Genomic DNA, 25,026 nt, shown 5'->3' on the forward strand with positions numbered 1-25,026 from the left:
GGGGTAGTCGTTCTTCTTGCTGCTAATGCAGCACATCTTGCGAAAGATCCACCTGTGGAGGAGAGAGCATAAGACCGTGAGACAGGAGCAGAATTAGGCCATTGAGCCCATTGGATCTGCTCCGCCATTCCATCACGGCTGATCCCGGATCCCACTCAACGCCACACCAGAACCCCAACCTTCTCAGCAAATCCTTTGATGCCCTGACCATTCAGGAAACAATCAACTTCAGCCCACGGACTCGACCAAGACCCCAGCCTGTGGCAGAGCATTCCACAGATTCACAGCTCTCTGTCCAAAAAAAAATCCGTCCTTACCTCTGTTCTAAAGAGTCGCCCCTCAATTTTGAGGCTGTGCCCTCTAGTTCTGGATACCCCACCATAGGAAACATCCTCTCCACATCCACCCTATCTCGTCCTTTCAACATTCGGTAGGTTTCGATGAGATCCCTTGCATTCTTCTAAATTCCAGTGAGTACAGGCCCAAAGCTAGTAAATGCTCCTCATATGTTAACCCCTTCACTCCCAGAATCATCCTTGTGAACCCCCTCTGGACTCTCTCCAATGACAACACATCCTTTCTGAGATATCGGGCCCAAAACTGTTGACAATACTCCAAGTGTGGCCTGTCTAGTGTGTTATAAAGCCTCAACATTATCTCCTTGCTTTTATATTCTATTCCCCTTGAAATAAATGCCAACATCACATTTGCCTTCTTTACCACAGACTCAGCCTGTAAATTAACCTTCTGTCTTTTAAGTCCCTTTGCACCCCTGATGTTTGAACCTTCTCCCCATTTAGATAGCAGTCTGCACTATTCTTCCTTTTACCATAATGCATTATCATACATTTCCCAACACTGTATTCCATCTGCCACTTCTTTCCCCATTCTTCCAATCTGTCGAAGTCCTGCTACAATCACATTGCTTCCTCAGCACTACCTACCCCTGCACCTATATTTGTATCATTGGCAAACTTTGCCACAAAGCCATCAACTCGTTATCCAAATCACTGACAGACAATGTAAAAAGCAGCAGTCCCAATACTGACCCCTGAGGAACATCTCTAGTCACTGGCAGCCAACCAGAAAAGCCCCCTTTATTCCCACTTGCTGCCTCCTGCCTGTCAGCCACTCCTCTATCCATGCCGGTATCTTTCCTGTAACGCCACAGGATTTTATCTTGTTAAGCAGCTTTATGTGTGGCACCTTATCAAATGCCTTCTGAAAATCCCAGTAAATTACATCCATTGCCTCTCCTTTGTCCACCCGGCTTGTTACTTCCTGGAAGAATTGTAACAGATTTGTCAGGCAAGATTTCCCTTCACAGAAACCATGCTGACTTTGACTTACTTTATCATGTCTCCAAGTACCCCAAACCCTCATCCTTAATGACAGACTCCCACACTTTCCCAACCATTGAGGTTAGACTAACTGGCCTATAAATTCCTTTCTTTTGCCTTCCTTCCTAAAGATTGGAGCAACATTTCTGGGACCATGCCAGAATCAAGTGATTCTTGAAAGATCACGATCAATGCATCCATTATCTCTCAGTAACTTCTCTCAGTACTCTTGGATGTCATCCATCTGGCCCAGGTGAATTATCCACCTCAAGACCTTTCAGTTTGCCTAACACTAACCCTAGCCCTTTTCCCTTTGAAATAGCAATGGCACTCACTCCTGCTCCCTGACACTCACAGACCCCTGGCACACTGCTGGTGTCTTCCACAGTGAAGACAGATGTAAAGTACATCTGCCATTTCTTTGTACCCCATTACTACCTCTCCAGCATCAGTTTCCAGTGGTCCCATATCTCCTAAGGTAAGAGACAAGGGCTGAGACTGTCCACAGCAAGATTCCACAGTCCCATTACCTCACCACATGTGTAGTGACCTAAGAACAGCTGCAGGCCGAGCCCAGGAGACGGTTCACCCCCATGCCAGGGCTGACCGACACACCGGGGAAAGATGGTCGCAGGTCAACACATTCGCCTGGCGTTCTATTCAATTCCAAGTTATTCCCCACCCGCAGTCCCTGCGCCAGCCCCAGCCCTTGCAAATGATCACCCACTCCATTCACCTCCCCAGTCATGTGACCACTCATTCGAGGTTATTCCCTTAATGGAGAATGTCTGTGTGCGATGTTGTTTACCGTGGGGAGCTGATGTACAGACAGGTCAGGGTCAGGGCCCAGTGGCGTGGAGTGCAAGATGGCTGGGGACCCTTCACTGCTGCGGCCTTCCTCCCCAGGCCTTGGTTCATTGTTCTGTCTGGAACTTCCCCTCAAATTACCACAATGGGTGGAGCTAATCTCAAGACAGCATCACCTTCAAGGTCTCAGGACAACAGAAGCCTCTCCACCCCGATGGGGTGACAATGCTCAAAGAAAGAGCCTCTCACTATACTCCTCATGAACACTCAACCCTTCCTCCTACACTCCTCCCTGTCTCTGTAACCCCCTTCAACCCCCCACACCCTCCCTCTGTAATCCTTTCAACCCCCCACACTCCTCCGTCTCTGTAACCCCCTTCAACCCTCCCTACACCCTCCCTCTGTAATCCTTTCAACCCCCCCACACCCCTCCCTCTCTCTCTAACCCCTTTTAACTCCCTACAGCCCTCCCCTGTCTCTGTAACCTCCTTCAACCCCCCCCCCCAACACCCTTCCCTGTCTCTGTAATCCCCTCCCTCCCCTATAACCCTTTGTAACACCCTCTGGCCCCTTTATCTGTCTCTGTCTCTGTGACCTCCTCCGGCCCTTACACAGCCCCTCATTTCTGTAACACCCTCCCTTTTCAAAACCCCCTCTGAGGAGTTCCATACCAGGCCCTCCGATGCCTCCCTTGGTGAGAGGTTTGACCGGGGCACCTCAGGAACAGCCCACAAGGAGCTGATAGTGCTGGACCCACTGAGGTTCTGGGGTGGGTCTACGAGACACCAGAGTTAAACTGCCGGACACTCACCTGAGCAAGTAGATAAACGATTTGGGCGTGGGAATGATGTTGAAGGGGACAGGGAGAGTCAGACCTTCACGAAAATAGCAAAGGTACAACTTGGACCGAGCAAATTTCCACTCAACATCTGCGTCATCCTGGCAAACAAAGACAGCGGTGAAATGGATTACACAGACCCGATAGCAGTGGCTGACAGCATCCAAACAGGAACAGCACAGAGTGACTCTCCCTCCACACCGTACACCATCCCATCACTCACCCCCGGACAGAGTGACTCTCTCTCCACACCGTCCCATCACACATTCCCAGGGTTAGACACGGAGTGAATCTCCCTCCACACCGTCCCATCACACACTCCTGGGATCAGACACAGAGTGAATCTCCCTCCACACTGTCCCATCCCACACTCCCGGGGTCAGACACAGAGTGAATCTCCCTCCACACCGTCCCATCACACACTCCTGGGAACAGACACAGAGTGAATCTCCCTCCACACTATCCCATCCCACACTCCCGGGGTCAGACACAGAGTGAATCTCCCTCCATACCGTCCAATCACACACTCCCGGAGACAGACACAGAGTGAATCTCCCTCCACACCGTCCCATCACACACACCCAGGGTCAGAAACAGAGTGAAGCTCCCTCCACACCGTCCCATCACACACTCCTGGGGTCAGACACAGAGTGAAGCTCCCTCCACACCGTCCCATCACACACTCCCAGGGTCAGACACTGAGTGAATCTCCCTCCACACCGTCCCATCACACACTCCCAGGGTCAGACACAGAGTGAAGCTCCCTCCACACCGTCCCATCACACACTCCCGGGGTCAGACACAGTGAAACCCCCTCTACACTGTCCCATCACACACTCTCGGGGTCAGACACAGAGTGAAGCTCCCTCCACACCGTCCCATCACACACTCCCAGGGTCAGACACAGAGTGAATCTCCCTCCATACCGTCCCATCACACACTCCCGGAGACAGACACAGAGTGAATCTCCCTCCGTACCGTCCCATCACACACTCCCGGAGACAGACACAGAGTGAATCTCCCTCCACACTGTCCCATCACACACTCCTGGGATCAGACACAGAGTGAATCTCCCTCCACACCGTCCCATCACACACTCCAGGGATCAGACACAGAGTGAATCTCCCTCCACACCATCCCATCACACACTCCCGGGATCAGACACAGAGTGAATCTCCCTCTAAACTGTCTCATCACACACTCCCGGGGTCAGAACCAGGGGAGTGACTCTCCCTCCACACCGTCCCATCATTCACTCCCGGACAGAGTGAAGCTCCCTTCACACCGTCCCATCACACACTCCCGGGGTCAGACACAGAGTGACTCTCCCTCCACACTGTCCCATCACACACTCCCGGGGTCAGACACAGAGTGAATCTCCCTCCACACCGTCCCATCACACACTCCCGGGGTCAGACACAGAGTGAATCTCCCTCCATACCGTCCCATCACACACTCCCGGGGTCAGACACAGAGTGAATCTCCCTCCATACCGTCCCATCACACACTCCCGGGGTCAGACACAGAGTGAATCTCCCTCCACACTGTCCCATCACACACTCCCGGGGTCAGACACAGAGTGAATCTCCCTCCACATCGTCCCATCGCACACTCCCGGGGTCAGACACAGAGTGAATCTCCCTCCACACCGTCCCATCACACACTCCCGGGGTCAGACACAGAGTGAATCTCCCTCCACACCGTCCCATCACACACTCCCGGGATCAGACACAGAGTGAATCTCCCTCCTCACCGCCCATCACACACTCCCGGGGTCAGACACAGAGAGAAACTCCCTCCACACCGTCCCATCACACACTCCCAGGGTCAGACACAGAGTGAATCTCCCTCCATACCGTCCCATCACACACCCCGGGGGTCAGACACAGAGTGAATCTCCCTCCACACCGTCCCATCACACACTCCCGGGGTCAGACACAAAGTGAATCTCCCCCCACACCGTCCCATCACACACCCCGGGGTCAGACACAGAGTGAATCTCCCCCCACACCGTCCCATCACACACCCCGGGGTCAGACACAGAGTGAATCTCCCCCCACACCGTCCCATCACACACTCCCAGGGTCAGACACAGGGTGAAGCTCCCTCCACACCGTACCATCACACACTCCCGGGGTCAGACACAGAGTGAAGCTCCCTCCACACCTTCCCATCACACACTCCCGGGGTCAGACACAGAGTGAATCTCCCTCCACACTGTCCCATCACACACTCTCGGGGTCAGACACAGAGTGAAGCTCCCTCCACACCGTCCCATCACACACTCCCAGGGTCAGACACAGAGTGAATCTCCCTCCATACCGTCCCATCACACACTCCCGGAGACAGACACAGAGTGAATCTCCCTCCACATCATCCCATCACACACTCCCGGGGTCAGACACAGAGTGAATCTCCCTCCACACCATCCCATCACACACTCCCGGGGTCAGACACAGAGTGAATCTCCCCCCACACCGTCCCATCACACACCCCGGGGGTCAGACACAGAGTGAATCTCCCTCCACACCGTCCCATCACACACTCCCAGGGTCAGACACAGAGTGAAGCTCCCTCCACACCTTCCCATCACACACTCCCGGGGTCAGACACAGAGTGAATCTCCCCCCACACCGTCCCATCACACACTCCCAGGGTCAGACACAGAGTGAAGCTCCCTCCACACCGTCCCATCACACACTCCCGGGGTCAGACACAGAGTGAATCTCCATCCACACTGTCCCATCACACACTCTCGGGGTCAGACACAGAGTGAAGCTCCCTCCACACCGTCCCATCACACACTCCGGGGGTCAGACACAGAGTGAATCTCCCTCCACACCGTCCCATCACACACTCCCGGGGTCAGACACAGAGTGAATCTCCCCCCACACCGTCCCATCACACACTCCCAAGGTCAGACACAAGGTGAAGCTCCCTCCACACCGTCCCATCACACACTCCCGTGGTCAGACACAGAGTGAATCTCCCTCCACACTGTCCCATCACACACTCTCGGGGTCAGACACAGAGTGAAGCTCCCTCCACACCGTCCCATCACACACTCCCAGGGTCAGACACAGAGTGAATCTCCCTCCATACCGTCCCATCACACACTCCCGGAGACAGACACAGAGTGAATCTCCCTCCACACTGTCCCATCACACACTCCCGGGGTCAGACACAGAGTGAATCTCCCTCAATACCGTCCCATCACACACTCCCAGGGTCAGACACAGAGTGACTCTCCCTCCACACCGTCCCATCACACACTCCCAGGGTCAGAGACAGAGTGAATCTCCCTCCACACCGTCCCATCACACACTCCCGGGGTCAGACACAGAGTGAATCTCCCCCCACACCGTCCCATCACACACCCCGGGGGTCAGACACAGAGTGAATCTCCCTCCACACCGTCCCATCACACACTCCCGGAGACAGACACAGAGTGAATCTCCCCCCACACCGTCCCATCACACACTCCCGGAGACAGACACAGAGTGAATCTCCCTCCACACCGTCCCATCACACACTCCCGGAGACAGACACAGAGTGAATCTCCCTCCACACCGTCCCATCACACACTCCCGGGGTCAGACACAGAGTGAATCTCCCCCCACACCGTCCCATCACACACTCCCGGGGTCAGACACAGAGTGAATCTCCCCCCACACCGTCCCATCACACACTCCCGGAGACAGACACAGGGTGAATCTCCCTCCACACCGTCCCATCACACACTCCCGGAGACAGACACAGAGTGAATCTCCCTCCACACCGTCCCATCACACACTCCCGGGGTCAGACACAGAGTGAATCTCCCCCCACACCGTCCCATCACACACTCCCAGGGTCAGACACAGAGTGAAACTCCCTCCACACCGTCCCATCACACACTCCCAGGGTCAGACACAGAGTGAAGCTCCCTCCACACCTTCCCATCACACACTCCCGGGGTCAGACACAGAGTGAATCTCCCCCCACACCGTCCCATCACACACTCCCAGGGTCAGACACAGAGTGAATCTCCCTCCACACCATCCCATCACACACTCCCGGGGTCAGACACAGAGTGAATCTCCCTCCACACCGTCCCATCACACACTCCCGGGGTCAGACACAGAGTGAATCTCCCTCCACACCGTCCCATCACACACTCCCGGGGTCAGACACACAGTGAATCTCCCTCCACACCGTCCCATCACACACTCCCGGGGTCAGACACACAGTGAATCTCCCTCCACACCGTCCCATCACACACTCCAGGGATCAGACACAGAGTGAATCTCCCTCCACACCATCCCATCACACACTCCCGGGATCAGACACAGAGTGAATCTCCCTCTAAACTGTCTCATCACACACTCCCGGGGTCAGAACCAGGGGAGTGACTCTCCCTCCACACCGTCCCATCATTCACTCCCGGACAGAGTGAAGCTCCCTTCACACCGTCCCATCACACACTCCCGGGGTCAGACACAGAGTGACTCTCCCTCCACACTGTCCCATCACACACTCCCGGGGTCAGACACAGAGTGAATCTCCCTCCACACCGTCCCATCACACACTCCCGGGGTCAGACACAGAGTGAATCTCCCTCCATACCGTCCCATCACACACTCCCGGGGTCAGACACAGAGTGAATCTCCCTCCATACCGTCCCATCACACACTCCCGGGGTCAGACACAGAGTGAATCTCCCTCCACACTGTCCCATCACACACTCCCGGGGTCAGACACAGAGTGAATCTCCCTCCACATCGTCCCATCGCACACTCCCGGGGTCAGACACAGAGTGAATCTCCCTCCACACCGTCCCATCACACACTCCCGGGGTCAGACACAGAGTGAATCTCCCTCCACACCGTCCCATCACACACTCCCGGGATCAGACACAGAGTGAATCTCCCTCCTCACCGCCCATCACACACTCCCGGGGTCAGACACAGAGAGAAACTCCCTCCACACCGTCCCATCACACACTCCCAGGGTCAGACACAGAGTGAATCTCCCTCCATACCGTCCCATCACACACCCCGGGGGTCAGACACAGAGTGAATCTCCCTCCACACCGTCCCATCACACACTCCCGGGGTCAGACACAAAGTGAATCTCCCCCCACACCGTCCCATCACACACCCCGGGGTCAGACACAGAGTGAATCTCCCCCCACACCGTCCCATCACACACCCCGGGGTCAGACACAGAGTGAATCTCCCCCCACACCGTCCCATCACACACTCCCAGGGTCAGACACAGGGTGAAGCTCCCTCCACACCGTCCCATCACACACTCCCGGGGTCAGACACAGAGTGAAGCTCCCTCCACACCTTCCCATCACACACTCCCGGGGTCAGACACAGAGTGAATCTCCCTCCACACTGTCCCATCACACACTCTCGGGGTCAGACACAGAGTGAAGCTCCCTCCACACCGTCCCATCACACACTCCCAGGGTCAGACACAGAGTGAATCTCCCTCCATACCGTCCCATCACACACTCCCGGAGACAGACACAGAGTGAATCTCCCTCCACATCATCCCATCACACACTCCCGGGGTCAGACACAGAGTGAATCTCCCTCCACACCATCCCATCACACACTCCCGGGGTCAGACACAGAGTGAATCTCCCCCCACACCGTCCCATCACACACCCCGGGGGTCAGACACAGAGTGAATCTCCCTCCACACCGTCCCATCACACACTCCCAGGGTCAGACACAGAGTGAAGCTCCCTCCACACCTTCCCATCACACACTCCCGGGGTCAGACACAGAGTGAATCTCCCCCCACACCGTCCCATCACACACTCCCAGGGTCAGACACAGAGTGAAGCTCCCTCCACACCGTCCCATCACACACTCCCGGGGTCAGACACAGAGTGAATCTCCATCCACACTGTCCCATCACACACTCTCGGGGTCAGACACAGAGTGAAGCTCCCTCCACACCGTCCCATCACACACTCCGGGGGTCAGACACAGAGTGAATCTCCCTCCACACCGTCCCATCACACACTCCCGGGGTCAGACACAGAGTGAATCTCCCCCCACACCGTCCCATCACACACTCCCAAGGTCAGACACAAGGTGAAGCTCCCTCCACACCGTCCCATCACACACTCCCGTGGTCAGACACAGAGTGAATCTCCCTCCACACTGTCCCATCACACACTCTCGGGGTCAGACACAGAGTGAAGCTCCCTCCACACCGTCCCATCACACACTCCCAGGGTCAGACACAGAGTGAATCTCCCTCCATACCGTCCCATCACACACTCCCGGAGACAGACACAGAGTGAATCTCCCTCCACACTGTCCCATCACACACTCCCGGGGTCAGACACAGAGTGAATCTCCCTCAATACCGTCCCATCACACACTCCCAGGGTCAGACACAGAGTGACTCTCCCTCCACACCGTCCCATCACACACTCCCAGGGTCAGAGACAGAGTGAATCTCCCTCCACACCGTCCCATCACACACTCCCGGGGTCAGACACAGAGTGAATCTCCCCCCACACCGTCCCATCACACACTCCCAGGGTCAGACACAGAGTGAAACTCCCTCCACACCGTCCCATCACACACTCCCAGGGTCAGACACAGAGTGAAGCTCCCTCCACACCTTCCCATCACACACTCCCGGGGTCAGACACAGAGTGAATCTCCCCCCACACCGTCCCATCACACACTCCCAGGGTCAGACACAGAGTGAATCTCCCTCCACACCATCCCATCACACACTCCCGGGGTCAGACACAGAGTGAATCTCCCTTCACACCGTCCCATCACACACTCCCGGAGTCAGACACACAGTGAATCTCCCTCCACACCGTCTCATCACACACTCCCGGGGTCAGACACAGAGTGAATCTCCCTCCGCACCGTCCCATCACACACTCCCAGGGTCAGACACAGAGTGAATCTCCCTCCACACTGTCCCATCACACACTCCCGGGGTCAGACACAGAGTGAATCTCCCCCCACACCGTCTCATCACACACTCCCGGGGTCAGACACAGAGTGAATCTCCCCCCACACCGTCTCATCACACACTCCCGGGGTCAGACACAGAGTGAATCTCCCTCCACACCGTCCCATCACACACTCCCGGGGTCAGACACAGAGGGAAGCTGATATCTCAGTCACGGCCCTGACCCACCTCGATCTTCTGAAAGGAGTTTGTGATCATAGCGACTAACATATTTAGTAGCACTATAACCATGATGATGGTGAAAATGCCGTAGAGGACGCGACCCACAAACTCCGCCACCACGTAGTCGGAGACATCCACAGAGGTGGGCTCCTCCATGCCAAACATGGTCCAGAAGAGGAACTGTAAGGTGCCATTGAAGCTGCAGGGGGAATGGGAGTCTCCGTTAAGCTGGCCCTGAGCATGGGGGCACGTCAGCAAAGACCCTCCCACGGGACCATGCCACAGCAGGAGGAATCTCTGACGATTACTGACTCTGTGTATGACCGTGTATGTTTGTCTGTGTCAGAATGAGTAAGAGAGGGCGAGGCAGAGTATGGTGTGTGTGAGAATGTGGAACTCATTCACCTCTTACCTCCACCCCACTGAAGGAAACTCCTTCTCCCCACCCCTGTGGAACCCCTGTCTGCCCCAGTTAGAACTCTCTCACCACCCCAACGTTGAAACCCCCTCCTCGCCATCTTATTAGAACCCCCTCTCTCCCCCACTTTGGAACCCCCTCTCTCCCCACCCCCGATTGGAACCCCCTTTCTCACCCGTTGGAAACCCCTTCTTCCCCCCAGCCCTGTTGGAATGCCTTCTCCCTCGCCATTGGAACCCCCTCTCTCCCCACCCCCGATTGGAACCCCCTTTCTCACCCGTTGGAAACCCCTTCTTCCCCCCAGCCCTGTTGGAACGCCTTCTCCCTCGCCATTGGAACCACCTGTCTGCCCCAGATAGAACTCTCTCACCACCCCAACATTAGGGTGGCAAATTGTAAAAATGCCACCCTCTTCCCTCAATCCCTCCGCCTCCACCACATCTGCTCTCAGGATGAGGCTTTTCACTCCAGAGTGACTCCCTCAGGGGGGTGGTAGAACAAAGGGAACTGTGAATGCAGATCCATGATTCATTAAAAATGGGTCATCAGGGAAGTTTTTGGCCCATTGGCCTTCAGAAATCAATGTATTAAGTACAGGAGATGGGATGTTATGTTGAAGTTGTATGTGAGGTCTAATTTGGAGTATTGTGTGCAGTTTTGGTCACCCACCTACAGGAAAGATGTAAACAAGATTGAAAGAACAAAGAAAATTTGTTGCCGGCACTTGAGTTATCGAAAAAGGATGAATAGGTTAAGACTTTATTCTCTCGAATGTAGAAGACAGAGGAAAATTGATAAAGGTATACAAAATTATGAGGGGTATAGAGGGGGTGAATGCAAGCCGGCTTTTTCCACTGAGGTCAGGTGAGACTAGACCTAGTCCTGGGCGAAGTTTAAAAGGTGAGAGTTGGTGGGCAACAAGGGGAGGGGAGGGAAGCATCTTCACTCAGAGGGTGGTGAGTGAGGAACAGGCTGTCAGCACGTGGGGGGTCAGGTTTAAGAGCAATATGGACAGGTGTACAGATGAGGGGGAGGTATAGAAGATGAGGATTCTGTGCTCCATGACTCTGTACTGACAGAACCTGCCCTACAGTGAACTTAAGAACTTACAAAACTGGAGCAGGAGCAGGCCAATCAGCCCATTGAGCCTGCCCCACCATTCCGGTCTGTGTGAGAGACGGTTTCGGTGGGGGTGGGGAGTGTCCGGTCTGTGTGTGAGACGGTTTCGGTGGGGGTGGGGAGTGTCCGGTCTGTGTGAGAGACGGTTTCGGTGGGGGTGGGGAGTGTCCGGTCTGTGTGAGACGGTTTCGGTGGGGGTGGGGAGTGTCCGGTCTGCGTGAGAGACGGTTTCGGTGGGGGTGGGGAGTGTCCAGTCTGTGTGAGAGACGGTTTCGGTGGGATGGGGAGTATCCGGTCTGTGTGAGAGACGGTTTCGGTGGGGGTGGGGAGTGTCCGGTCTGTGTGTGAGACGGTTTCGGTGGGGGTGGGGAGTGTCCGGTCTGTGTGAGAGATGGTTTCGGTGGGTGGGGAGTGTCCGGTCTGTGTGAGAGACGGTTTCGGTGGGGGTGGGGAGTGTCCGGTCTGTGAGGGGCGGTTTCGGTGGGGGTGGGGAGTGTCCGGTCTGTGAGGGGCGGTTTCGGTGGGGGTGGGGAGTGTCCAGTCTGTGAGGGACGGTTTCGGTGGGGTGGGGAGTGTCCGGTCTGTGAGGGACGGTTTCGGTGGGGTGGGGAGTGTCCGGTCTGTGAGGGACGGTTTCGGTGGGGGTGGGGAGTGTCCGGTCTGTGTGAGGGACGGTTTCGGTGGGTGGGGAGTGTCCAGTCTGTGAGGGGCGGTTTCGGTGGGGTGGGGAGTGTCCGGTCTGTGAGAGACGGTTTCGGTGGGGTGGGGAGTGTCCGGTCTGTGTGAGAGACGGTTTCGGTGGGGTGGGGAGTGTCCGGTCTGTGTGAGAGACGGTTTCGGTGGGGTGGGGAGTGTCCGGTCTGTGTGAGGGACGGTTTCGGTGGGGTGGGGAGTGTCCGGTCTGTGAGGGACGGTTTTGGTGGGGGTGGGGAGTGTCCGGTCTGTGTGAGAGACGGTTTCGGTGGGGGTGGGGAGTGTCCGGTCTGTGTGTGAGACGGTTTCGGTGGGGGTGGGGAGTGTCCGGTCTGTGTGTGAGACGGTTTCGGTGGGGGTGGGGAGTGTCCGGTCTGTGTGAGAGATGGTTTCGGTGGGTGGGGAGTGTCCGGTCTGTGTGAGAGATGGTTTCGGTGGGTGGGGAGTGTCCGGTCTGTGTGAGAGATGGTTTCGGTGGGTGGGGAGTGTCCGGTCTGTGTGAGAGATGGTTTCGGTGGGTGGGGAGTGTCCGGTCTGTGTGAGAGATGGTTTCGGTGGGGGTGGGGAGTGTCCGGTCTGTGTGAGAGATGGTTTCGGTGGGTGGGGAGTGTCCGGTCTGTGTGAGAGACGATTTCGGTGGGGGTGGGGAGTGTCCGGTCTGTGAGGGGCGGTTTCGGTGGGGATGGGGAGTGTCCGGTCTGTGTGAGAGACGGTTTCGGTGGGGGTGGGGAGTGTCCGGTCTGTGAGGGGCGGTTTCGGTGGGGTGGGGAGTGTCCGGTCTGTGTGAGAGACGGTTTCGGTGGGGGTGGGGAGTGTCCGGTCTGTGTGTGAGACGGTTTCGGTGGGGGTGGGGAGTGTCCGGTCTGTGTGAGAGACGGTTTCGGTGGGGGTGGGGAGTGTCCGGTCTGTGTGAGAGATGGTTTCGGTGGGTGGGGAGTGTCCGGTCTGTGTGAGAGACGGTTTTGGTGGGGGTGGGGAGTGTCCGGTCTGTGTGAGAGACGATTTCGGTGGGGGTGGGGAGTGTCCGGTCTGTGAGGGGCGGTTTCGGTGGGGATGGGGAGTGTCCGGTCTGTGTGAGAGACGGTTTCGGTGGGGGTGGGGAGTGTCCGGTCTGTGAGGGACGGTTTTGGTGGGGTGGGGAGTGTCCGGTCTGTGTGAGAGACGGTTTTGGTGGGGTGGGGAGTGTCCGGTCTGTGAGGGACGGTTTTGGTGGGGTGGGGAGTGTCCGGTCTGTGAGGGGCGGTTTCGGTGGGGTGGGGAGTGTCCGGTCTGTGTGAGAGACGGTTTCGGTGGGTGGGGAGTGTCCGGTCTGTGTGAGAGACGGTTTCGGTGGGGTGGGGAGTGTCCGGTCTGTGTGTGAGATGGTTTCGGTGGGGATGGGGAGTGTCCGGTCTGTGTGAGGGACGGTTTCGGTGGGGTGGGGAGTGTCCGGTCTGTGTGAGAGACGGTTTCGGTGGGTGGGGAGTGTCCCGTCTGTGTGAGAGACTGTTTCGGTGGGTGGGGAGTGTCCGGTCTGTGAGGGACGGTTTCGGTGGGGGTGGGGAGTGTCCAGTCTGTGAGAGACGGTTTCGGTGGGGGTGGGGAGTGTACGGTCTGTGTGACAGACGGTTTCGTTGGGGATGGGGAGTGTCCAGTCTGTGAGGGACGGTTTCGGTGGGGGTGGGGAGTGTCCGGTCTGTGTGTGAGATGGTTTCGGTGGGGTGGGGAGTGTCCGGTCTGTGTGAGGGATGGTTTCGGTGGGGTGGGGAGTGTCCGGTCTGTGTGAGAGACGGTTTCGGTGGGTGGGGAGTGTCCGGTCTGTGTGAGAGACGGTTTCGGTGGGGTGGTGTGTGTCCGGTCTGTGAGGGATGGTTTCGGTGGGGTGGAGAGTGTCTGGTCTGTGAGGGACGGTTTTGGTGGGGGTGGGGAGTGTCTGGTCTGTGAGGGACGGTTTCGGTGGGGTGGAGAGTGTCCGGTCTGTGAGGGACAGTTTCGGTGGGGTTGGGGAGTGTCCGGTCTGTGTGAGAGACGGTTTCGGTGGGGTGGGGAGTGTCCGGTCTGTGAGGGGCGGTTTCGGTGGGGTGAGGAGTGTCCGGTCTGTGTGAGAGACGGTTTCGGTGGGGGTGGGGAGTGTCCGGTCTGTGTGAGACGGTTTCGGTGGGGGTGGGGAGTGTCCGGTCTGCGTGAGAGACGGTTTCGGTGGGGGTGGGGAGTGTCCGGTCTGTGAGAGACGGTTTCGGTGGGGGTGGGGAGTGTCCGGTCTGTGTGTGAGACGGTTTCGGTGGGGGTGGGGAGTGTCCGGTCTGTGAGGGGCGGTTTCGGTGGGGTGGGGAGTGTCCAGTCTGTGTGAGAGACGGTTTCGGTGGGGGTGGGGAGTGTCCGGTCTGTGTGAGAGACGGTTTCGGTGGGGGTGGGGAGTGTCCGGTCTGTGAGGGGCGGTTTCGGTGGGGTGGGGAGTGTCCGGTCTGTGAGGGGCGGTTTCGGTGGGGTGGGGAGTGTCCGGTCTGTGTGAGTGACGGTTTCGGTGGGGTGGGGAGTGTCCGGTCTGTGAGGGACGGTTTCGGTGGGGGTGGGGAGTGTCCGGTCTGTGAGGGACGGTTTCGGTGGGGGTGGTGTGTGTCCGGTCTGTGAGGGATGGTTTCGGTGGGGTGGGGAGTGTCCGGTCTGTGAGGGACGGTTTTGGTGGGGTGGGGAGTGTCCGGTCTGTGAGGGACGGTTTCGGTGGGGTGGGGAGTGTCCGGTCTGTGAGGGACGGTTTCGGTGGGGTGGGGAGTGTCCGGTCTGTGAGGGACGGTTTCGGTGGGGGTGGGGAGTGTCCGGTCTGTGAGGGACGGTTTCGGTGGGGGTGGTGTGTGTCCGGTCTGTGAGGGATGGTTTCGGTGGGGTGGGGAGTGTCCGGTCTGTGAGGGGCGGTTTCGGTGGGGGTGGGGAGTGTCCGGTCTGTGAGAGACGGTTTCGGTGGGGGTGGGGAGTGTCCGGTCTGTGAGGGACGGTTTCGGTGGGGGTGGGGAGTGTCCGGTCTGTGAGGGGCGGTTTCGGTGGGGTGGGGAGTGTCCGGTCTGTGAGGGGCGGTTTCGGTGGGGTGGGGAGTGTCCGGTCTGTGTGAGAGACGGTTTCGGTGGGGGTGGGGAGTGTCCGGTCTGTGAGAGACGGTTTCGGTGGGGGTGGGGAGTGTCCGGTTTGTGTGAGAGACGGTTTCGGTGGGGGTGGGGAGTGTCCGGTCTGTGAGGGACGGTTTCGGTGGGGTGGGGAGTGTCCGGTCTGTGAGGGACGGTTTCGGTGGGATGGGGAGTGTCCGGTCTGTGTGAGAGACGGTTTCGGTGGGTGGGGAGTGTCCGGTCTGTGTGTGAGACGGTTTCGGTGGGGTGGGGAGTGTCCGGTCTGTGTGAGAGACGGTTTCGGTGGGGTGGGGAGTATCCGGTCTGTGTGCGGGACGGTTTCGGTGGGATGGGGAGTATCCGGTCTGTGTGCGGGACGGTTTCGGTGGGGGTGGGGAGTGTCCGGTCTGTGTGAGAGACGGTTTCGGTGGGGTGGGGAGTGTCCGGTCTGTGTGAGAGACGGTTTCGGTGGGGGTGGGGAGTGTCCGGTCTGTGTGAGAGACGGTTTCGGTGGGGTGGGGAGTGTCCGGTCTGTGAGGGATGGTTTCGGTGGGGATGGGGAGTGTCCGGTCTGTGTGAGAGACGGTTTCGGTGGGGGTGGGGAGTGTCCGGTCTGTGTGAGGGACGGTTTCGGTGGGGTGGGGAGTGTCCGGTCTGTGTGAGAGACGGTTTCGGTGGGGTGGGGAGTGTCCGGTCTGTGAGGGACGGTTTCGGTGGGGGTGGGGAGTGTCCGGTCTGTGTGAGACGGTTTCGGTGGGGTGGGGAGTGTCCGGTCTGTGTGAGACGGTTTCGGTGGGGGTGGGGAGTGTCCGGTCTGTGTGAGAGACGGTTTCGGTGGGGGTGGGGAGTGTCCGGTCTGTGAGGGGCGGTTTCGGTGGGGTGGGGAGTGTCCGGTCTGTGAGGGGCGGTTTCGGTGGGGTGGGGAGTGTCCGGTCTGTGTGAGAGACGGTTTCGGTGGGGTGGGGAGTGTCCGGTCTGTGTGAGAGACGGTTTCGGTGGGGGTGGGGAGTGTCCGGTCTGTGTGAGAGACGGTTTCGGTGGGGTGGGGAGTGTCCGGTCTGTGTGAGAGACGGTTTCGGTGGGGTGGGGAGTGTCCGGTCTGTGTGAGAGACGGTTTCGGTGGGGTGGGGAGTGTCCAGTCTGTGTGAGAGACGGTTTCGGTGGGGGTGGGGAGTGTCCGGTCTGTGAGGGACGGTTTCGGTGGGGGTGGGGAGTGTCCGGTCTGTGAGAGACGGTTTCGGTGGGGTGGGGAGTGTCCGGTCTGTGTGAGAGACGGTTTCGGTGGGGTGGGGAGTGTCCAGTCTGTGTGAGAGACGGTTTCGGTGGGGGTGGGGAGTGTCCGGTCTGTGAGGGACGGTTTCGGTGGGGGTGGGGAGTGTCCGGTCTGTGAGGGACGGTTTCGGTGGGGTGGGGAGTGTCCGGTCTGTGAGGGGCGGTTTCGGTGGGGGTGGGGAGTGTCCGGTCTGTGAGGGACGGTTTCGGTGGGGTGGGGAGTGTCCGGTCTGTGAGGGATGGTTTCGGTGGGTGGGGAGTGTCCGGTCTGTGAGAGATGGTTTCGGTGGGGGTGGGGAGTGTCCGGTCTGTGAGGGGCGGTTTCGGTGGGGGTGGGGAGTGTCCGGTCTGTGTGAGAGACGGTTTCGGTGGGGGTGGGGAGTGTCCGGTCTGTGAAGGACGGTTTTGGTGGGGGTGGGGAGTGTCTGGTCTGTGTGAGAGACGGTTTTGGTGGGTGGGGAGTGTCCAGTCTGTGTGAGAGACGGTTTCGGTGGGGGTGGGGAGTGTCCGGTCTGTGAGGGACGGTTTCGGTGGGGTGGGGAGTGTCCGGTCTGTGAGGGGCGGTTTCGGTGGGGTGGGGAGTGTCCGGTCTGTGTGTGACGGTTTCGGTGGGGTGGGGAGTGTCTGGTCTGTGTGAGAGACGGTTTTGGTGGGGGTGGGGAGTGTCCGGTCTTTGTGAGAGATGGTTTCGGTGGGGGTGGGGAGTGTCCGGTCTGTGTGAGACGGTTTCGGTGGGGTGGGGAGTGTCCGGTCTGTGAGGGACGGTTTCGGTGGGTGGGGAGTGTCCGGTCTGTGAGGGGCGGTTTCGGTGGGGGTGGGGAGTGTCCAGTCTGTGAGAGACGGTTTCGGTGGGGGTGGGGAGTGTCCGGTCTGTGTGAGAGATGGTTTCGGTGGGGGTGGGGAGTGTCCGGTCTGTGTGAGAGATGGTTTCGGTGGGGGTGGGGAGTGTCCGGTCTGTGAGGGACGGTTTCGGTGGGGGTGGGGAGTGTCCGGTCTGTGAGGGACGGTTTCGGTGGGGTGGGGAGTGTCCGGTCTGTGAGGGATGGTTTCGGTGGGGTGGGGAGTGTCCGGTCTGTGAGGGGCGGTTTCGGTGGGGGTGGGGAGTGTCCGGTCTGTGTGAGAGACGGTTTCGGTGGGGGTGGGGAGTGTCCGGGCTGTGAGGGATGGTTTCGGTGGGGTGGGGAGTGTCCGGTCTGTGAGGGGCGGTTTCGGTGGGGGTGGGGAGTGTCTGGTCTGTGAGGGACGGTTTCGGTGGGGTGGGGAGTGTACGGTCTGTGAGGGGCGGATTCGGTGGGGTGGAGAGTGTCCGGTCTGTGAGGGACAGTTTCGGTGGGGGTGGGGAGTGTCCGGTCTGTGAGGGGCGGTTTCGGTGGGATGGGGAGTATCCGGTCTGTGAGGGGCGGTTTCGGTGGGGTGAGGAGTGTCCGGTCTGTGAGGGGCGGTTTCGGTGGGGTGAGGAGTGTCCGGTCTGTGAGAGACGGTTTCGGTGGGGGTGGGGAGTGTCCGGTCTGTGTGAGACGGTTTCGGTGGGGGTGGGGAGTGTCCGGTCTGCGTGAGAGACGGTTTCGGTGGGGGTGGGGAGTGTCTGGTCTGTGAGGGACGGTTTCGGTGGGGTGGGGAGTGTACGGTCTGTGAGGGGCGGATTCGGTGGGGTGGAGAGTGTCCGGTCTGTGAGGGACGGTTTCGGTGGGGTGAGGAGTGTCCGGTCTGTGAGGGGCGGTTTCGGTGGGGTGAGGAGTGTCCGGTCTGTGAGAGACGGTTTCGGTGGGGTGAGGAGTGTCCGGTCTGTGTGAGAGACGGTTTTGGTGGGTGGGGAGTGTCCGGTCTGTGTGAGAGACGGTTTCGGTGGGGGTGGGGAGTGTCCGGTCTGTGTGAGACGGTTTCGGTGGGGGTGGGGAGTGTCCGGTCTGCGTGAGAGACGGTTTCGGTGGGGGTGGGGAGTGTCCGGTCTGTGAGAGACGGTTTCGGTGGGGGTGGGGAGTGTCCGGTCTGTGAGGGACGGTTTCGGTGGGGGTGGGGAGTGTCCGGTCTGTGAGGGGCGGTTTCGGTGGGGGTGGGGAGTGTCCGGTCTGTGAGGGGCGGTTTCGGTGGGGTGGGGAGTGTCCGGTCTGTGAGGGGCGGTTTCGGTGGGGGTGGGGAGTGTCCGGTCTGTGTGAGAGACGGTTTCGGTGGGGGTGGGGAGTGTCCGGGCTGTGAGGGATGGTTTCGGTGGGGTGGGGAGTGTCCGGTCTGTGAGGGGCGGTTTCGGTGGGGGTGGGGAGTGTCTGGTCTGTGAGGGACGGTTTCGGTGGGGTGGGGAGTGTACGGTCTGTGAGGGGCGGATTCGGTGGGGTGGTGTGTGTCTGGTCTGTGTGAGAGACGGTTTCGGTGGGGTGGGGAGTGTCCGGTCTGTGTGTGAGACGGTTTCGGTGGGGTGGGGAGTGTCCGGTCTGTGAGAGACGGTTTCGGTGGGGGTGGGGAGTGTCCGGTCTGTGTGAGAGACGGTTTCGGTGGGGTGGGGAGTGTCCGGTCTGTGTGAGAGACGATTTCGGTGGGGGTGGGGAGTGTCCGGTCTGTGAGGGACGGTTTCGGTGGGGGTGGGGAGTGTCCGGTCTGTGAGGGACGGTTTCGGTGGGGTGAGGAGTGTCCGGTCTGTGAGGGACGGTTTCGGTGGGGTGGGGAGTGTCCGGTCTGTGAGGGATGGTTTCGGTGGGGGTGGGGAGTGTCCGGTCTGTTAGGGACGGTTTCGGTGGGGTGGGGAGTGTCCGGTCTGTGAGGGATGGTTTCGGTGGGGGTGGGAAGTGTCCGGTCTGTGAGGGGCGGTTTCGGTGGGGTGGGGAGTGTCCGGTCTGTGTGAGAGACGGTTTCAGTGGGGGTGGGGAGTGTCCGGTCTGTGAGGGACGGTTTTGGTGGGGTGGGGAGTGTCCGGTCTGTGAGGGACGGTTTCGGTGGGGTGGGGAGTGTCCGGTCTGTGTGAGACGGTTTCGTTGGGGATGGGGAGTGTCCGGTCTGTGAGGGACGGTTTCGGTGGGGGTGGGGAGTGTCCGGTCTGTGAGGGACGGTTTCGGTGGGGTGAGGAGTGTCCGGTCTGTGAGGGACGGTTTCGGTGGGGTGGGGAGTGTCCGGTCTGTGAGGGATGGTTTCGGTGGGGGTGGGGAGTGTCCGGTCTGTTAGGGACGGTTTCGGTGGGGTGGGGAGTGTCCGGTCTGTGAGGGATGGTTTCGGTGGGGGTGGGAAGTGTCCGGTCTGTGAGGGGCGGTTTCGGTGGGGTGGGGAGTGTCCGGTCTGTGTGAGAGACGGTTTCAGTGGGGGTGGGGAGTGTCCGGTCTGTGAGGGACGGTTTTGGTGGGGTGGGGAGTGTCCGGTCTGTGAGGGACGGTTTTGGTGGGGTGAGGAGTGTCCGGTCTGTGAGGGACGGTTTCGGTGGGGGTGGGGAGTGTCCGGTCTGTGAGGGACGGTTTCGGTGGGGTGAGGAGTGTCCGGTCTGTGAGGGGCGGTTTCGGTGGGGGTGGGGAGTGTCCGGTCTGTGAGGGACGGTTTCGGTGGAGTGGGGAGTGTCCGGTCTGTGAGGGGCGGTTTCGGTGGGGGTGGGGAGTGTCCGGTCTTTGAGGGACGGTTTCGGTGGGGGTGGGGAGTGTCCGGTCTGTGAGGGACGGTTTCGGTGGGGGTGGGGAGTGTCCGGTCTGTGAGGGGCGGTTTCGGTGGGGTGGGGAGTGTACGGTCTGTGAGGGACGGTTTCGGTGGGGTGGGGAGTGTCCGGTCTGTGAGGGACGGTTTCGGTGGGGTTGGGGAGTGTCCGGTCTGTGAGGGACGGTTTTGGTGGGGTTGGGGAGTGTCCGGTCTGTGAGGGACGGTTTTGGTGGGGGTGGGGAGTGTCCGGTCTGTGAGGGACGGTTTCGGTGGGGGTGGGGAGTGTCCGGTCTGTGAGGGACGGTTTTGGTGGGGTGGGGAGTGTCCGGTCTGTGAGGGACGGTTTCGGTGGGGTGGGGAGTGTCCGGTCTGTGAGGGACGGTTTCGGTGGGGTGGGGAGTGTCCGGTCTGTGAGGGACGGTTTCGGTGGGGTGGGGAGTGTCCGGTCTGTGAGGGACTGTTTCGGTGGGGGTGTGGAGTGTCCGGTCTGTGAGGGACGGTTTCGGTGGGGTGGGGAGTGTCCGGTCTGTGAGGGACGGTTTTGGTGGGGTGGGGAGTGTCCGGTCTGTGAGGGACGGTTTCGGTGGGGTGGGGAGTGTCCGGTCTGTGAGGGATGGTTTCGGTGGGGTGGGGAGTGTCCGGTCTGTGAGGGACGGTTTCGGTGGAGTGGGGAGTGTCCGGTCTGTGAGGGGCGGTTTCGGTGGGGGTGGGGAGTGTCCGGTCTGTGAGGGACGGTTTCGGTGGGGTGGGGAGTGTACGGTCTGTGAGGGATGGTTTCGCTGGGGTGGGGAGTGTCCGGTCTGTGAGGGACGGTTTCGGTGGGGTTGGGGAGTGTCCGGTCTGTGAGGGACGGTTTTGGTGGGGTTGGGGAGTGTCCGGTCTGTGAGGGACGGTTTTGGTGGGGTGGGGAGTGTCCGGTCTGTGTGACAGACGGTTTCGGTGAGGGAGGGGGCTTGCTGAAGGTCCCTTACTTGCCCAGGCGATCGAGGTCGACGTAGTGGACGTAGATGTTGTTGATCCCGCACAGGAATGCGGTGAGGATGATCATCAAGAGGAACATGAACCTGGAAACATGCAAACACGTGAGATTTCCACATGCCACCGTCACAGACATCGCAGATCACGTACCTACTCGGTTGGGGACTGTGAGTCGTGGGGGAGGTGGAGGGAGGGAGGGCGAGGAGGTAAGGTTGGGGGAGATGGGTCGGCTGAGAGAGGAGGAGGAGGTAGGTAGGGAGCGAGCAAGGTCAGGGTGGGGGGGGAAGGGTACTTCACCAAAGACACTCACATATGTACATTGCACTGTGGAGATCATGCGAACTGGTTGTATCACAGTCTGGTACGTAGAAAACAGCTGCCGAATGTTCAAAACTCAGCCAGCTTCATCACAGGCACCACTCTGCCCTTAATCGAGGGCATCTTCAAAAATAGATTTCTTGTCATATATGTCCACAATAGGAGCAGAATCAGGCCATTTGGCCCATCCAGTCTGCTCTGCCATTTCATCACAGAACACAGAAATCCATAGCACACTACAGGCCCTTCGGCCCACAAGGTTGTGCTGACCACGTAACCTGCTCTGGAAAATGCCTGGAATACAGCTGATCCATATCCCTCTCAAACCCTTTTTCCTGCCCTCTCCTCGTAACCTTTGACACCCTGATTAATCATGAACCTATCAATCCCCACTTTAAATATACACAATGACATGGCCTCCACAGCTGGCTGCGGCAATGAATTGCACAGATTCATCAACCTCTACCTGAAGAAATTTTCCCTTATCGGAGTTCTAAGTGGACATCTCTCTATTTTGAGGTTGTGCCCTCTGGTCCTAGACTCCCACAGCATGGAAACATCCCCTCCACATCCACTCTATCTGTGACCTCTGGTCCTAGACTCTCCCACTATAGGAAACATCCTCTCCACATCCACTCTATCTGTGTCCTCTGGTCCTAGACTCCCCCGCTATAGGAAACATCCTCTCCACATCCACTCTATCTGTGTCCTCTGGTCCTAGACTCCCCCATTATAGGAAACATCCTCTCCACGTCCACTCTATCTGTGTCCTCTGGTCCGAGACTCCCCCACTATAGGAAACATCCTCTCCACATCCACTCTATCTGTGTCCTCTGGTCCTAGACTCCCCCACTATAGGAAACATCCTCTCCACATCCACTCTATCTGTGCCCTCTGGTCCTAGACTCCCCCGCTATAGGAAACATCCTCTCCACATCCACTCTATCTGTGCCCTCTGGTCCTAGACTCCCCCCACTATAGGAAACATCCTCTCCACATCCACTCTATCTGTGTCCTCTGGTCCTAGACTCCCCCACTATAGGAAACATCCTCTCCACATCCACTCTATCTGTGTCCTCTGGTCCTAGACTCCCCCACTATAGGAAACATCCTCTCCACATCCACTCTATCTGTGTCCTCTGGTCCTAGACTCCCCCACTATAGGAAACATCCTCTCCACACCCACTCTATCTGTGTCCTCTGGTCCTAGACCCCCCCACTATAGGAAACGTCTTCTCCACATCCACTCTATCTGTACCCTCTGGTACTAGACTCCCACAGCATGGAAACATCCTCTCCACATCCACTCTGTCTGTGTCCTCTGGTCCTAGACTCCCCCCACAATAGGAAACATCCTCTCCACATCCACTCTATCTGTGTCCTCTGGTCCTAGACTCCCCCCACTATAGGAAACATCCCCTCCACATCCACTCTATCTGTGTCCTCTGGTACTAGACTCCCACAGCATGGAAACATCCTCTCCACATCCACTCTATCGAAGGCTTCAACCAGATCCCCTCATTTTTCTAAACTCCATTAAATACACTCAAACACCCCTCAGACATTGACCCTTTCATTCCCGGGATCATTCCAATGCCAGCACATTTTTCTTAGATAAGGGGCTGAAAGCAGCTCTCAGTGGTCAAACTCCGGTCAGACCAATGCCTTATCAAGTCTCAGCAGCACATCTTTGCTCCTGACATGAATGCTAATCTTGTACTAGCCTTCCTTACCACCAACTCAACTTGCATGTTAACCTTTAGTGTCTCTCCATCACTCATGATATCGGCTGTCGAAAGCTGAGAGAGAGGTGACGGGGGACAGTGGGTTTGAGGGGGGATTTAGTGTCTCTTCATCACTCATGATAACTGCTGTCGAAAGCTGAGAGAGAGGTGACGGGGGACAGTGGGTTTGAGGGGGGATTTAGTGTCTCTCCATCACTCATGATAACTGCTGTCGAAAGCTGAGAGAGAGGTGACGGGGGACGGTGGGTTTGGGGAAATTAACCGTCTCTCCATCATAGGCAGGCGGGTGGGGAATTCAGGAGGGCAAACCTCATCATGTCATCGATCATCCTTCCAATAGATATCTGCAGGGTTCCGAGGGTCTCGTGGGCGGGCAGGATGGAGGTAAGACGAGCCAGACTCAGCATACTCGTGATAGCAAACAGAACCTCGGCCACCATCTGTGGGTCTTCCTGCATCCATTGGTGTCTTTCTGTGGGGGGGGGGGAGAGCAGATCCTGGCCATTACATACACTCAGAACTACCACCCAGCGCATTCCCACCGCCAGCCCCCCATACATACAGGTCCCGCTGCCACCCAGTGTTCAGTTGTGTCCCAACATGTCCCCCCCATCCACAACTACATCTGCACCACTTCCTACTGCGCCTCAACACATCCCATCCTGTCCCCACTGTGTCCCAACTCATCCCTCCCCATCCCAACCACATTCCCACTGTGTCCCAACTCATCCCTCCCCATCCCAACCACATTCCCACTGTGTCCCAACTCATCCCTCCCCATCCCAACCACATTCCCACTGTGTCCCAACTCATCCCTCCCCATCCCAACCACATTCCCACTGTGTCCCAACTCATCCCTCCCCATCCCAACCACATTCCCACTGTGTCCCAACTCATCCCTCCCCATCCCAACCACATTCCCACTGTGTCCCAACTCATCCCTCCCCATCCCAACCACATTCCCACTGTGTCCCAACTCATCCCTCCCCATCCCAACCACATTCCCACTGTGTCCCAACTCATCCCTCCCCATCCCAACCACATTCCCACTGTGTCCCAACTCATCCCTCCCCATCCCAACCACATTCCCACTGTGTCCCAGCTCATCCCTCCCCATCCCAACCACATTCCCACTGTGTCCCAACTCATCCCTCCCCATCCCAACCACATTCCCACTGTGTCCCAACTCATCCCTCACCATCCCAACCACATTCCCTGTGTCCCAACTCATCCCTCCCCATCCCAACCACATTCCCACTGTGTCCCAACTCATCCCACACCATCCCAACCACATTCCCACTGTGTCCCAACTCATCCCTCCCCATCCCAACCACATTCCCACTGTGTCCCAACTCATCCCTCCCCATCCCAACCACATTCCCACTGTGTCCCAACTCATCCCTCCCCATCCCAACCACATTCCCACTGTGTCCCAACTCATCCCTCCCAACTCATCCCTCCCCATCCCAACCACATTCCCACTGTCCCAACTCATCCCTCCCCATCCCAACCACATTCCCACTGTGTCCCAACTCATCCCTCCCCATCCCAACCACATTCCCACTGTGTCCCAACTCATCCCTCCCCATCCCAACCACATTCCCACTGTGTCCCAACTCATCCCTCCCCATCCCAACCACATTCCCACTGT

The 25,026-nt window shown here is 58.4% G+C and overlaps 1 protein-coding gene across 1 annotated transcript in view; it reads right to left on the minus strand.

Annotated features, from left to right (window-relative positions):
• Positions 1–3: 3 nt before the first annotated feature.
• LOC132387418 (short transient receptor potential channel 2-like) overlaps positions 4–25,026 on the minus strand; it is a gene marked incomplete at both ends in the record, with an annotated part of 60,166 nt that continues 35,143 nt past the window's right edge. The window contains 5 exon segments of the mRNA XM_059959782.1: positions 4–52; positions 2,959–3,086; positions 10,153–10,345; positions 21,306–21,398; positions 23,685–23,847. Coding sequence (XP_059815765.1) covers positions 4–52; positions 2,959–3,086; positions 10,153–10,345; positions 21,306–21,398; positions 23,685–23,847 — 626 coding nt within the window.

Source organism: Hypanus sabinus, unplaced genomic scaffold, assembly GCF_030144855.1.
Source record: "Hypanus sabinus isolate sHypSab1 unplaced genomic scaffold, sHypSab1.hap1 scaffold_1840, whole genome shotgun sequence".
NCBI lineage: Eukaryota > Metazoa > Chordata > Chondrichthyes > Myliobatiformes > Dasyatidae > Hypanus > Hypanus sabinus.